This window comes from Corvus brachyrhynchos, unplaced genomic scaffold (assembly GCF_000691975.1).
Source record: "Corvus brachyrhynchos isolate BGI_N302 unplaced genomic scaffold, ASM69197v1 scaffold806, whole genome shotgun sequence".
Lineage (NCBI taxonomy): Eukaryota > Metazoa > Chordata > Aves > Passeriformes > Corvidae > Corvus > Corvus brachyrhynchos.
This window is the reverse complement of record NW_008238454.1, coordinates 178,515-194,148: the sequence shown is the minus strand read 5'-3', so window position 1 is coordinate 194,148 and position 15,634 is coordinate 178,515. Positions and strand designations below refer to the sequence as shown.

Genomic DNA, 15,634 nt, shown 5'->3' with positions numbered 1-15,634 from the left:
CGTGTTCCTCCCTCCCCCCGCCCAGCCACGTGCGCCCCAAGAACAGGAGCCTGAACCCCCCCCCAGCCCCATCACTCTCTGCCACTTCCGCACGCCTGGAATCCCGAACAACCCCGCTATTCCACAGCTCCCACCAGTGCCAGGACAGCCCAGGGGGCGAGGCCATTCCCGGGGTCCCGCACGGTGAGAGAGGGGGAACGCACCACAGGCACCCACGAGAAGCGTTCCCTGGGGACTTGGCACCCCAGGGACCCGCTGCGCCAAGGAAACACCACAGGCTGGGGGGTTTGCATGTTTTAATGATGGTTTAGGAGAGATGTGGATAGATGTGAGCTCACCGGAGAGCCGGGAGCTCAGGCATTCGGCAGCCCCACATGCACATGCTGACGTGAGAGCAGCTGGGCACACGACCCCGAGCCCGACGGGCAGCCAGCCGGCCAGTGCCCCGTGCACCCCACATCCTCCCAACACCAGGGTTTCCCAAGGGCTGCCACAGCAGACGCTGTCATGGAGCATGGTTATGAACGGCACAGAGTTGCTCTCCTGGGAGAGAGCTGCCCGTGTAGAACAAGAAATGCTGGGAGCAGGGACATGCAAGCAGTCCTGAAGGGCACTGGTCACAGTCACCTGGATGAAACCAGGGTTTGAGCCTTTCTTAAGACTTCTCCGGCATTCTCCATGGACTGTGGGCAGCCACCAGATTTCAGCAGAAGCACAACATGACTAACTTGTATGGAACAAGCCACGTGGGAGTTACCTGAAACCCAGAGTCCAGTGGGACCAGACCCTGCTGGACAACGCAGCCAGAACACCTGGGCCAGAAATTCTTCATGGATGACATGAAGGGATACAACTAAGACTAGAGACATTCTGCAATATGGTAGGTGTCTTCTAGAAACCCAGCAGTATCCTGGGTGAAAGCTCAGGAAAGAGAGTAAGACCTTTTCTATTGACCTTTTAGCTGAAATAAACTAGAAAACATTTATTGTTGTATATTCCTAAAAAAAGAAACAACCAAAAGTCTCACAGGGGCTTGTGAGCATCACTTGCAAGGTGCACCCATGGCTGCAATGCCCAGGCCTCAGCCACACACACATCCTCTACTCCACCTCATAGCTAATATTTTGGGCAAAACTTTAGGCACCGTGCTCTCTGTCCTTTATCATTTACCTTCTGTGCTTTACTTTGAGGGGCACTTTGAGAGAAGGTGGAAATTACACATTTTCCTCCAGAGGATGTTGCTTATTCCTGAAAAATTCAGCAGAGGATTAAAGTGTCCCTGAAACACTACCTCCCCCAAGCCCAGCTGGAAAGGCAGGGTATGAATAGCTGCATCGTCTGTGGTTGTGGCTCTACCACCAAGCATTATCTAAATTTCCCTTTTGAGGAGAAGGATGGGTCTAGCACCCCAGAAAACGAGCGTTTCTCAATTCACTGTGATGGGGAAAATCTTCTGTTCTCGTCTGCCTCGGAGCTTATGAGAGCCCAGCTGTGATCTCAGACACATCCTGGATGAGAGCAATTGCTCTGAGATCTTCCCACTGCTGGGCAAAAAAGGTGCGGTTTTTAAGCTCACCTAAGCTAACATGAAAATGTCAGTGGAGAGATGTGATGAACTTTGCAAGCTGAGTAACAACTCTAAACAGCCCACATTTTACCTTGGTGTGTTACCACCACACTTTACCTGGACTGCAGTGAAATTCTGACACCTCTGTGCTATCATAAGGTTAGAAAACACAACCAGTCCTTCCCCCCACACCCTTCTCCCTGCTTATCACCCAGACCTTCCTGTTAGGATTGTTTGCTGCATGAAGAACTCTGAAACCTCCATCACAAGCAGAGGTGAGTACGCCAAAGTGCTAGGTTCTTCTGAGGAAGGCAGAAATTCCATTGCTTAATTCACTTCCCATTACATACAGGCAGCTTGTAATCTCCACAATGTCTTCTTGTTTGTTAGTTACAGGGAACAGGAACCAGTTTCTTTCCATGACCATCTCTCCCTGCCAGAGGGATGTGCTGGGCTCACACTGGAAATTCAGATACACTTCACAAGGTAGGAAACATGACAGGGATTTAGGTTATACTTGCAGCAGACGTTAGCTCTGAAATTCAGAGACCTCAAGGAATTTAACCTCTCCTTCCCCCCAAAGCACCTGATTTCCCAGATGTGTGGCAAACAGGAATCTCTCTCCTGGTCTACAAAACCTCACCCACCTTCCCCCTAGCTAAGATCAAGTTGTGGACTGTGTTCAGTGCAGAAGATTGCAGTATTTGTCAGACGGAGGAGAGTAAAACTGGCTGGATCAAATGGGATTTGGGTAGAAAGGTTTCAGGTTCAAGCCTCAAGTAAAATATGAAGGTGAAAGCTGAGAGAAGAGCCTAAATTCACTGCAGTGCCTCAGAAGAAACTGGGATCAGGTTTCTGCTACTTGAAACACTCAGCACAAAGTGATGCTGGAAATCCTACAGCCTGCCGGTGAGCTCCGAGGGGGTGTCTCTACCTCTTTTAAGCAGAATCCAACTGCCTCAGACTGGGACAGACATTGATTCAAATCTCAATACGAAAAGGGATAGCTATAAATAAAGAAAATCACCTTCCTTGCTTGGGTTAATTCACCACCTGCAGTTCAGCACCCTTTTGCCAGCCACTGCCTGGGTGTTCAGCCCACCAACTTGGAAAATAACCTAAGGAAACTGACTTCTTGGTGTTCCCGGTTTTAGGCACCCTGCGATGCCAGAGAGCTTGCTCCTTTCTATGTAACAGAGCAGGAACAACAGAAAGGAGTCACCTATTTGGAGCCAAGCTAAGGCACTAATGATGCAGTAGGTGAGGAAAGAATAAACACAGCGGGAGGAGGACAACTCCATCGTTCTCTTCACTCGATTCCCTTAAAAAACCCAATGTTATCTCTATAGAAAAGGAGGAGCTAATCCAGCATTACAGTATCCCTGCTGGGGTTTCATATTAAGGTTGTTTTGTTGTTCTCCCAGAGAGATTTGTTTCAGGTATCAAAGTCACAGGAGCTGTTTCTAAAGTGGATTTTGGTGAATGCAGGCAGAGTTATCTGAGCAGCTCTGGCTCATCGCAGCTCTGTGAGGATGCCTGTTTTGTTGTTTTTCCCTGTGGTCTCCCAGAAAATATGAAGCCTGTCTCTATCACTTTTTGGCATGTTACTGAGATAAGCCACCAAACTGTGCTGACCCGGGGGGTGCAGTCTGTCCCTGTTCACAGCAGTGGCAGTTGTGTTGTCATCACAGCTTGATGAAGATCGATGATGACTGGCTCATCTTCTGCCCAGTGTCGTTGAGAGGGAAAACGCTGGAGATGGCTACATCCACAATTCCTTGGCAGAGCTCTGCATACAGCTTCCTAAGAGATGAGAGAGAGAGAATCAGATACCCAGGCAGGACAAACCAGCAGACCCCCGGCCAATTTTTATGTAGGAATGCATTTTCCCAGCAGGATCTACAAGATCCTATTCCCATTACAAGGAGTTTCAGGGTGGCAAACAGGAGGAGAGCAGTATCTATTCCACCTCCTGCCTGTTTACACCAAAAACTATCTTCTTTTTCCATGGTGATAATTCCCAATATTCACAAAGGACCACAAAACCCATTATCTATGTTTACAGTCAGGTCAGGCTTCTGAGCAGAGGCTCCACACCCTCAGGCCCCAGACTTGAGTCTCCACAAGATGCACAGGGGCAGAAAACATCTCAGGGCTCCCTGTACCAGTCTTCCAACTCAGGGAGTTAGGATTTACTGCACCAGACCCTGTTCACAAGGGAATGTGCACCAGACCCTGTTCACAAGGGAATGTGCCCCTGTTCACAAGGGAATGGCTGCTCTGATGCATTCCTGGTTTGATGAAATGTGCTGGGGTGCAGCTGTACACATCAGCTTGTGACCAGGCACAGGGGCTTCACAGGACCCTCAGACATGTGGGATGTGTTTCACCATGGCACAGCTCGTGCACAGCAGGATTAGGGAGAAGAGAGACAAGGTGTTTGAGATGAGTTAACAACAGCTTCATTTTCTGCTGGAGGAAATACACGTGTAACCTCCCTGAATGCGCTGGCATCTGGGACATATTTAGTACCACAGGTGTTTTTCCCAGGATTAACAATGTCTTTTACTCCATGGCACTGGGGCTATGTGACAGTAAGGTGTTTTTTCAGCTCCTGGGAATGTTATTGCTTTCAGCAGCCATTTTTTTTCCCTCTTTAAATGGAAGCTGCGTGATACGAGTGCTATAAATTAGAGTAACCCTGAACAGGAGAAGTCACAAATAGCCAAAATCTACCTCAGCTGCTTTCAATCTTCCAAGTGCCCAACAAAGCCCTTGCTCTTCCAAGAGGCACAAAACAAACAGGGCACTGCTGCAATCCAAATCCAGGAACAGCCAAATTCTACCCATACAGCAACACAGGGAGGTGCAAGGCAGTATTGCACCCTGATGCACACTGTGAACAGGGCATCCTGGACACAGAAAGCTCCCCAAGCTGTAGCCCTGAAAAGGCTGCTGAACAGGCTGCCTGGTAGGTTTGACCTGCATTTTTTGTCTCCTGCTAGTGATGATTTAATCTAATTTAATCAAATCTAATCTGATCAAATTCTAATGCAGTGGTGTATGGCCTGTTCTGTTTTGCTGGGGTTTTTTTTAATATGATACAGATGCTCACTTAGCAAAAATGTCTGGTCTCCTGCAGTCGTCTCAATCATGTAATACAGCACCTCCCACTGTGCCTACACAGAGATGTTCATGGCCAGGGCTGTTTGGCTGTTCCAGCTTCCCTGTGGCTGCTGGAAGAAGCTATAATCCAACCTCTGCGATACCAAAAGGGTTAATTCAATTTTTACTGTGCCTCTGAACTCTTAGCAGAGAAACAAAGCATGCAAAATCTGCTTTTCCACCAAGGACGGCTGGAAGATAAGAAGACATCTGGCTCAGGAATGCAGGCACAGCCAAAACAAGGACTGAATCTGGGAACCTGGGGAGGGTTTTTTGGTAATGGGCAAATTGTAATACGTATGTAGTGACTGTATATAAGCAACCCACTTGTAAAATCACGTGAGCACATAAGGTCAGGAGTTATCCCTCGTGTGACCTGAATAAATGATGCCCTTCTTAACACTAAATTGGTGTTAAGGAGTCTTTATTCCAGTTTTCAGAGATTTGGTAACATCTGCAGCATCCACAGTGGGCACTGGGGTCCTACTGCCTGCAAATTTAGTCACTCACTTCCAGCTGCTGCCCTTAATGCTACCTACTCATTTAACACGTGTTCATACAAAGAGCAGCCACCAGTGGCTCCACAGGAGAGACTGAGAAACAATCTGACTCCCAAAGCATTGAATCTGCAAACATAACTTCAACCCAAGAGTAATAAAAATGACCCAAGTTGTATTCAAACCCATTTGTTAAAAACCCAGGTTAGTGCCCCATCTCATGTGGGAAAGAAGCTGGGGGATACCAAACACTGAGACAGGAGCAAAGAACCCAAACTGGCACTTGGAGCAGTGTCCAGTGTTAGCCTGAAAAACTCCCTTGCCATTCACTTTCTTTCACCTTTTTCACTTGGAGCTGGGACATAGCCACATTTTGGGTGACACATGTGAATGGTAGCATCACAAGGGTATTCCAGAAGCTGATTTACTCACTGGGCACATGCTGGGGCCCCGTTGACTTCTATTAGCCAGACCTTCAGCTCCTCATCCACCATGAAGTCGAAGCCAAAGAGCTGGAAGCTCTGGTAGTGAAGATGCTTCGTGCTGATTGCAGGCTCTATACACATAAGGCAGCTTCTGTGAAGGGAAAAGCAGAAACTCAGGGTTAAGGCTGCTGTGGACACATGCATTGCACAGTTAAGTGACAGGGGCTGCCCTGGAACTGCCCCAAATTACAAGTTATGTCCAACACATGCCATGGTAACCAGGTCTGTGCAAGTGAGATCCCATGACCACGTAAATCCACGTGGGGACACCCCTGAGTTTACTCACAAAGAGCTGGAGAGCAGCATCCTCCCTCACTACTGGGCCAGGCAAGCTGAAAAACACGATATGCAATGCCACAGAGGGCTGCAGCAGGTCCCCAGGGAATTGCCACTGCATGTTCATTTGCCTCCAGGTCCCTCAAAGGTTATGCCATGTCTTTTTAGTGCAATCAACAGCAATGGGGTACTTGCAAAGCAAGTTCCTTCAGGAAGGACTGCTTTGTCAAGACCTGGAATCTCTGCAGCACCAAGACCTCTCTCCAGGCACTTTCTATGCCCAGGAGGGAACTGGCTCCGTGTGGACTGAGTAAGATGACCTAGGCAAAAGCCATGTGCTGCTGCTTGCTGATGGTGGGCGAAGAAGCATCCAGAGTCCAGACTTGAGTCCAGCTTTACTTCCCCTGTAGCCCCTTTTTTTAATCTCAACCTCTCCCAGCCCTGTCTTTTGACCTGCTCTCTTCCCTTTTCATTCCATCCTTCTCCAGCCACAGCTGGCAAAACACAGAGACGTGGACACATACCATTGGAGCAACTGCACTCACGGAGGTGCCTTTTCATTGAGCAGTGACATGGGCGTATTTATGGCCTTATCTTAAATTTATGCAATTGAAACCCTTCCCTTCTTGGTCTGCCTGCTTCCCCAGCTGTGTCCACACACAATCCCTGTCCCTGAAGGGTTATGTTCTCCTTGGCAGCAGGCAGCTGGCTACCTTATTATGTGTTTGATTTGCAGTAAGATGCTATTCTCAAGAGTTGTGTTCAGGGCATCCATCAGATACTGGTTGAACTCCTCGAAGAACATTTCATTCCCTTCCTCATACCGCCCGTAGTTTTTGGAATATTCCTTCTGAATGCAGTGATTGGTCAAGTGGCAGGTTTTGTCCTGGAAATTAGCACTGTTATACGGTTCGGAAGAGGTCCGCAGGACACCCTCTCTGTAGAGGTAGATATTATATTGATGATCCACGAGAACCCAGCTCCTGGGGGACAGGAGAACAAACTCTAGTCTCAGTGGCTCAAAAAGAAACAGCAATAAAAAGAAACCTGGTATTGCAAAGGCAGAAAGGGTTACCTGATGTCAAACTTGCGATGCCCTGGCTCTAAAAGTAGAGGATTCTCCAGGTATTTCTGAATCACATGCACTTGTCCCTGCTCATCGATGAAGTCCAGGAGCTCTGCAGCCTCCGAAGAAATCAGGATCCCTTCCCCTGGCACAGAAAGTTGAAGACAAAATTATGTAGAGGATCCTTCCACCTTTGTTGGAGTTTTTCAGGCCCCAAGTGGACTGTGGCTCATCAGCCCAAAAAGCAACATGCAAGAGCCTATGGCCCCAGGGTTGGCCTAAGCAATGTCACATTCACTCTGTGGGAACGAATCTGTGGAGGCATCTCTTTCTTACCATGCCACGGCTCTTTGGCTCCCCAGAAACCAGGCCTAATGCAAATGGGAATCAAGGGGATCTGATATGGCACGGCCTGCCCAGGGCACATCTGTAGGGGGGTGGCTGCTGAGGTGTGAGGAGATGCACAGCAGACAGAGACCTGGGCAAGCAGTGAGGCAGCTGCTTGGTTTGAGGGCATTTTGTTTTCTTTTATGTCTTTTATTTCTTCCTATCTAGCTTGGCAGGAGTAGGAAAGTGTGGTGGTGTTTTTATGTGGCACTTGATGAATTTGGTTTTGTTTTTCCGTGGTTTTCAGCAGTTTATAGAGAACAGGGGGGTTGGCACATTTTCTGTAAAGATTTTTGCCTTTCTTTTTTATCTGGGGAGGAAAGTTTGTGGGTTTTTTTAACCTAGACTCAAGACTTTCTTTCCCTGTCTGGCTTCTCTGGCTGCCAGAGGCAGTCACACATGCACACTTGTGCAGTGTTGCCCTGCTCACTGAGTTCATTTATGTTATTATTAAAATCATTGCTGAATAAGGAAAAGTACTATTTTAAATTGTTCATCCATGTAGTCAGTGATCCTGCTGTGGAAGCTCTTCATTAAAAAAATGAACTGCGCCTTTTAAATACTCCCACATTTTGGCTGAAGCTGTCACTGTTCATTTCTTGCAAGAGTCCCAATAGGAAAATTCTGTTGCAGAGCACTGAAGAGAGACCATTTTCCTTCTGGGATTTCATAAAGGAATGGCATGGTGCCATGAGGGATAAGCCAGCTCAGGTAGAGTTATCAAACACTCCTCTGGCACTATGCGCCTTGTTGAGGCACTCGTTAACTTTTTGGACCAAACTTGATGACTTAAGTCTTAATTTTGTGCTGAATGTTTTTGAGAAAAGACTGTGCAAAAAAACCCCACTCTTCGAGTGGGAACTGAAGGGATAATAGAGGTTTGGAGCACAGGCAGAGTTTGACAGGACCATCCCATGAAAAATGCTCCTAGCTATGACTTCTGAAGGTCGCTGCCAGCACGGCCCTGCAGGAACTCCCACTGCTCCATTCTCTGCTCAGCTTTCCAGCCCTACTGACCTCCCATTCATCCCAGTAGCCTCCACTGACAGGAAGTCTGTCCTCAAGGTCTTTTTCTCACCCATGCTCTATGCAGGGGGCAAGATTTTTTAGTCTCCTGATCAGAGCGGAGCAAGGCAGAACCTTGCACTGGCACAGCTTCAGGCTGTGTCCTGGGGGAAGGAGGGAAACAACATCCCTAAGGCAGTAAAGCCTCTGCAGTGGGGAGATCAGCAGGCACCAATTCCACACTGGACAGATGGCAAACCAAGGGGAGGGTCAGTCTAACTGGGCACCCAGGCAGCAACCCAGTGAGGCAGCAAAGCAGCTTATGTGGGGCAGCTGTCCCTGCTCTCAAAGAAAACACCAAAACCTCCAGCCACAGTTGCAAACTCTTAAAACGTTTGAGTCAGGGCATCCAAAACCTTTAAATTTCCTGTTACTGATGGATAACCAAGCCTCTCTTAGACCTGTCCCAAGACAGGGGCTGTGCCTGAGCTGTATATTTCTTGGTAATTAGCACCAACAAGCTTTCTTCATCAGAAGTAATCCCCAGACATGTAAAACTTCCCTCTAGAAGATATTACCATGAGACTCTGCTTTCCACTTCAATTTGCAGCAGCACACTGATGAATACAAAAGGCCACTCTGCTTTAGTGCAGAAAAGATGAGATCACACTTGCATAAAGTATCTGAAGAGTCTGAACCTCCTCAGCCTGGAGCAGACCACAGCAACTGCCTTTTCAAATGCCCAGATGGGTTTTTTGCCAGTTTACCACACAGAAACACATTCCCAAACTGGCATAACAAAAGGACTCATCTGTCCTTTGTTCCTGATGAAAATACTCTTCCAATACTTCTTGGTGACTCAGCCAAGAGAGCAGAACAGAGAGAGAAGCCAGTGTGAAGGACAGTTTTATCGCACAGCCTCCCTGCAACCAGTTCTGGCTTTCACATTCTCTTTTTGCAAGACTGTATCCAAAGTGACTCTGAAAATATGAGTAATACATGTGGACTTGTTCCCTTTGAAAAGACCAGGTCCTTCCTCAGGCTGGGCTCTGCTGCACACATGGCAAGGTAAGTTTTTAAATACCACCATTCTCATAATGTGCCCATGGTAACACCGTAACTGACAGAGAGCACACAGTTATCAAAGCACTGCCTCTATAGCTGTGTCCAGCTATCTCATAGCTCATTACTTCTGTAAAGTGAGTGATGGAATGATCCTGGAACAAGGAAGAACATATTACCACTTGGGTATCTATTGTCCTATTCAGATTAAATGGACAGACAGACACTGCATCGCTGGTCTTTGCTCTGGTACACTCCCCTGAGGTTTGACTGCAATTTTGATGCACTGAGCTCGTGGCTGCTCAGCCAGTCTCTCGGTGTGACCATGGGCAGGCCACTGGCACCAGGCATCTGAGTCTGGTTGAAAGACAAGCAGGATTTCCACCCAGGAGAAGGCAAGCTTAGCTGCAGCATGGGGAGTTGGGCTCCTTGCCCTTGAAGGTTGCTGTCCTGCCTGTTGACCGCCTCCTTATATCCTGTTCTACTCCCTCTAACCTGCTCTCCACATTCCCCTCACTTACTGGTCCCTGCTGCCTTCTTCCTGCAGCACTTTCCCACATTTTGAGGTGCATGTGTAGAGGAGCTCAGGCCCTTTCACTGCCATGCATGTTCTAGGTAGCACGTGCACACCACACTGCTTGTCGGGAACCCCGTGCTGGCTTGACTGGCATGCAGTTGGCGGGTGAAGCCCTTTACAGACAGACCAGCTTGGCTCAGCCAAACCCTGGGACTCTATGGATCATGTAAAGAATGAGGAATAAAGAGAAATAGCTCCTGATGCTGGAGAATGAACCTTTGGCACCAGCTGAAGACTTGGCGATCCACACGTTGCCTTCTTTGCCTTCCCGCCGCCTGTTGTAAGCTGCCAGGAACACTTCCCGCTCATCCGTCCTTGAGTTGTTTATGAGATGGTGAATTCCATTCTGTGCTGGAGCCACGGGGGTCTTCAGGTTTGTTGGGTAAATCACATATGACTCAGGGAACCACGTGCAGGACTCCGATAGCTCAGGGCTTGTCTTGATTAGCCTGGGTAAAGAGAGAGAGGCTGTTAATCTCCAGAGTGTCCCCACCTGCACGGGGATTGTTTAGTAAGGAAAGGGCATCATTAACTGGGCTCTTTTGCTCAATGATGAATGGCAGCTTACAGATAGTCTGTGCTAAACTATCCTATTTTCCTTAGACCCCTGAAATTAGGGTTTCCCTAAAGATATCACGGCAACCCCAGCCCACAGCGAAGCACTACTCCTTGAACCAGAACCTGCATGCTTTCATTGAACATTTTATTGATAGCATGGATATCATGAAACTAACAGCCGAGATGTTTTCATGCAACTAGAGCTTGTGGTGCATTCCCTGCATCATCTCTGCACAAGGGAATTGAGGAGGGGTGTTTGCTGACACGGCTTGGGGCAGGAAGGATGCTGTGATCATGACTGGCAAAAGGAAAGCCAGAGCAGTAATGCTCTGTGCTGGTGCTTAGCCCTTGATCCCATTCCCACTGGGAATGTCCCAGTTGTGTATGAAGACCACTGGGAACCCACAAACAGCTACATGTTTCACATCCCAAGGTGTCTGGGATCCCTCTGGCACATCTCTCCTACCAGTAATGTGTGGAGATGCCAGCAAATTCCTGTTAGCAGAGCGCAGGCCTGTTTTCTTTCAGAGCCAAGGGAGCTGCCTGCCTCTCCAAATGCCCGTGCTTTGCTTAAGGCCAGAAGTAGAGTTCATGAGGTGCCGACTCTTTCTGTGCATTTGTGCCTCTCTGCTGAGGTGGCAGTGAGTCAGTGGCACTCTGGGAGCTCTGGGGAATGTCATTTGTTGTCCTCTGGGTTCCTAAGTAGTTTGATGTGCGGTTGACCCTTCAGTTAGAAAGCTCAGCCAAGCTGCAGGGTATAAAAACAGGTGTGCAAGTGCTTTTAGCACTCTAGGTAACAGGCTAAAGAGAAATCCAGCTGAGGAGCTCTGTAAGTGCTTGTTTAAAAATACTCCTCCACTTTCTGACAAACACCATCACCACCGCCAGGAAAGCAATTGGGAAGAGGCTCTTTGCAGGGGGAGGAGAGGCCTTGGATCAGCACATGCTGTCTGCAGGACTGCATCAGTGAGAGGCAGCACAGACTCTAATGGGCAATCAAATTGCTGAAGGAGACCAAGAGCTCTGACATGAAGATATTCTAGTGGGAGCAGAGTTTGCACAGGGACGAGGGTTATTTACAATGAAAGTTCATCCACATTTCCTCAGGAGATCCTGGCATGGCAGGTCATGCAGAAATAACTCCCAGAGCTCTTCCTGGAGATGTCTCCAAGCATTTGTTTGACCAACAAATCTGATTAGCTAAAGGCACATTAGTGTCTCTTCTCTCTATGAAATAGAGAATAAAAGGAGAAGGTTTTAATTAAATGTCTACAATGAAAAAGAGCAGCTATGTTTGGGTTTCTTTTTCCTCTAGACTTTGCTCCAATCTGATTCAATACACTCTGTGGTTTCAAGTAGATACAACTCAGTGGAAATGGCATTTCCCCTGAAGTCACAGAGAGGCCTTTGTGCACACAAACAGCTCTAGAGACCAGCCCGGGAGTCTGAAGGCAGCACATGCTAGGACACTCCCAGGGCAGCTGCTCTGTGAAATACCCTCCAAACAGGTTCAGCACTTGACAAGGGTTAGAAGAGAAGCTTCTGCCATGCCCATCTAACATTTCAGTGAATTTCTTACTTCACCAGAGATGCTTTGCGGCACAGCTTGTCTGCTCCCCTGTAGTAATTCACCAGCTGCACAAGTCCAGGTTCATGGCCTAAGAAGGGGAAACAGAGGTCAGACAAACTCCTCAGTGAATAAAGGGAAAACAGCTGCTTGGTACAAAGGACCTGTGCAGTAGGGGAAAAAAAATGGAGGCTTGTTCCTTGCCCTGCATTACAGAAACAGGCTGTAAACTGGTACTGGCTCCTGTGGTTTCTTTCATTCAGTTACAAAAAGCCAGGTAGTTACCCATTTGTTTTTAATCTGACACATCCATATTGCAAAGGAAAATAATTCTTTCCTAATTCACACTGGGAACTGGCAGCACCACCCAGAAGCGTTCTCCATCTGCTGGTGTAAGTTTTTAAGAACCAAGATTTCAGTAACTCTTAAATACAAGTGGAGGATGCAGGGAAACACACCATGACACAAAGATCACAGCTTAGCAAAGGGCTTCTTTTTCTTTGTCACGTACAGCAAGATTCCGTCTTGGACCTGGTATCACAAAACACTGGGAAACCTTGAAAGACTTGGAGTCTTGCTTCTTTCTAGAAGTTTGCAACAAGACCCATTGGACACCTGGGGTGGGAAGGAACCTCTGGGAATCTCTGGTCCAACCTCTTGTTCAGTCAAAGTCTGAGTATCTCTAAAGATGGAGATCCTACTGCTTCGCTAAGTCCTTGTCCCAGTGCTTGGCTGCCAACCTGTGTCCCCTTGACTATCCTGATGGCCCCTGCTATAGTCACTCCAGGGTGTTTAAGCCTTTCTTGCACTGGGAAGTCCCAAACTGGCCCCAGTATCCCACTGTGGCCTCAGCAGTGCCACAAAGAGTGCTAAACAGATGGGTACCTCCTTACCAACACTGAACTTCACACCACAGTCTTCCTGCCTTCACCTTTTCACACTACATAAACACTTGTGCTCAGCTGAAGCTCTCTGGGAGGGACCAGAATCCTGAAAAAGGATTCAGAGTTTTACTTATCCTCCTTGGTGCTTGCCTGGGATAAAAGGCCTGGAGCAAACATCACCTTAAATACCAGGCAGCTGCAAGATCACAGAGAGTGAATATCTATTTTCAGCCTGAAAGTCACTTCCCTGACCTGGGTCACTTTTATTCACAAATCTTTAAATACAAGATAGCTGAAAACCATCCTGCAGAAAAGATCTGTAACTTCAGGCACTTCAATGTGCAGCCAGCATGGCCAGGTTCTTTGGTTTTTTTTTTCTGAAAAGAAAATAATAAAACCCCTCATATTTTCTTCTGTTTCCAGTTTATCCTGGGGAGACACATCCTCACTGGTTTCCTGAGCATCACCACGGAGCAGTGGGCTGCAATGTAGAGTCGGGTGGCCAGCAAACAGGGAGCACGAGGCAGGAAGGGAAACTTCTGGGGCATGTTGTAAGGTCTGTGCCATGCATTTAGTGGGATTAAAAAGCTGCCAAGGCACTGACCAAAGTGGCAATCTTCTCCTGGCCAGCACAGCATAGAGTCCAGCACCCCCTGCTACATGAGGCCTCTGCAGCCTCTTCCTCCCTTCCATCCCCTCAGCACAAACTGCTTTTCTTCTGGACCCAGACACATCTTAAGGGTGCAATCCCCCAGGAATTAGGTTATCAGTGAGAGCTACAGAGGTCCCTGCAGCTAGGCAGAGACAGTGGTGCATGCTGAGAGTCCCCACTTCTCTCCGTGATCCAGCTTAGGCCCTAAGTAATGCAAATCCCTACAGTTCCCCGAATTAATGTCTGCTTCCACTGAGTAGAGCCCTTAGGAAAACCAAGCCAGCTTTGATGCAACAGTTGCTCAGGAAGACGAACCAGAGAAGATACAGCTTTTTGGAAAATGTACCAAAATAACCATGTTATTTTTGGTCTGAATCTACTGATTTCAGGCAACCAGTTCCTGCAATCGGAGGATGGTTTAAAGAAGCCAGAGCCAAAGCATGGCCCCTTCTCCACAGGTTATAGATGTGTCTTGGCTCTGAGAAATGGTTTGAGTTTTTGGGCATCCCATGGCAACACATGCTGAAAGGCTCAGTGAAGCCCTTCTATCACCCCAGGACACTTTTGGAGGATGGAAGGGGTTAGTTAGAGATGGCCACAAGACCACCATGGCTGGATGTGCTGTGCATGTTCATCAAAGAACTGCACTCGTTCTGCAGTGAGGCCTGATGCTCACAGGTCCTGCATGCTCGGCATGTTAAAGCACAGGTCTGCCTGCTGTGCCTGCTGCCAGCCCATGTGAGCATCCTCACTGCCTGAGCCTCTCCTGGCGCTTCCCTGCCTGCTGCAGACACCCCAGTGCTGGGAGGTGACCAGATGGCATTGCCATGTGATGGGGACTTTCCACTCACAAATGTGGAGGAGACAAGGGAGAGGTGCTGGAGCTGGTGACTTGCAAATCTGAAAGAGCAGCCAGAGATGAGTCTCTGCTGCAAGAAAGGGGCTGCAAAGCCATCCTGCACCAGAGCTGCTGGAGTGAGGGGGCTCGGCCTGTTCTGATGTTTCTCCAGCCAGAAGCAGTGCTGCAAAATCACCCCAGAAAGAAAGAAACCAGGACCGAGATGACAGTGCATCCCTGCTCCCCGCCACACCCTGCAACACTGCCAGTGCCTGGCTCGGCTCCCCCTGCTTGTGGGCACTCTCCCTCCCTGCTCCTGGGCTCTGCACCATCCAGCGGGGCAGAGGGCCAGGGTGGCTGTGCCATGGGACAGGCTGTGCCGTGGGACAAACCTGCACAGGGCAGCTCCCAGAACCCTGCGTGTTGGCAGGGCGACAGTGGGGGCCAGGCAGCAGGGGAAAAGGTGGTAGGGCAGGGGGTGTATGGGGCCCTACATACACAGGGCCTCTGGAATTACCCACACCTTGCTCCAGGCAGGGACTAGTGCCATCACCCTCACCAAGCCCTGCAGAAGCACATCCCCACCAACCTCAGCTCTGGAGTGAAGGTTTGAGCGTGCCCGGCTCAGTCCTGTTCTGCCTCCTGTGTCAAACAGCAGAAACACCCCCATAACACATAAGCTCAGCACCGCAGTGTCCCTGCCCAGCACCCGGCAGGGAATGACACTGGAACCACCGCGACCCCACAAGCGCACGCTGTTTGTCGGAAGCCCCCTGCAGTGGTGCAAACAGCCCCAAGGGCACTGCCGCAGGGCAAGGAAGGCACTCCGGGAAGCAGGGGCTCCACCCGGACGAGGAGCCGGGATCCTGAGGTCTGAAACTTGTCACAGGGGGGTCTCCGGGTGCCCCTTTCCCATCCCCGCCCCTCCCACTGCTGCACCACAGCTCAGGCCTCAAGCTGGGCGGGGTTGTTTTGGGGAGCACCGGTGAAATCACTCTCCGGGAGCTGGGGAAGGGGATCCTTCGAGGCCTGGCTGCCGTCAGCAGGG

The 15,634-nt window shown here is 49.0% G+C and overlaps 1 protein-coding gene across 1 annotated transcript; it reads right to left on the bottom strand.

Annotated features, from left to right (window-relative positions):
• Positions 1–279: 279 nt before the first annotated feature.
• LOC103617479 (tubulin--tyrosine ligase) lies at positions 280–14,435 on the bottom strand. Its single transcript, XM_017736943.1, has 7 exons — positions 14,425–14,435; positions 12,225–12,464; positions 10,304–10,536; positions 7,066–7,201; positions 6,704–6,973; positions 5,662–5,805; positions 280–3,370 (listed from the first exon to the last, which is right to left on the bottom strand). The coding sequence occupies exons 1-7, from the start codon at positions 14,433–14,435 to the stop codon at positions 3,253–3,255; spliced, it is 1,152 nt and encodes a 383-aa protein (XP_017592432.1). The 3' UTR covers positions 280–3,252.
• Positions 14,436–15,634: the final 1,199 nt, after the last annotated feature.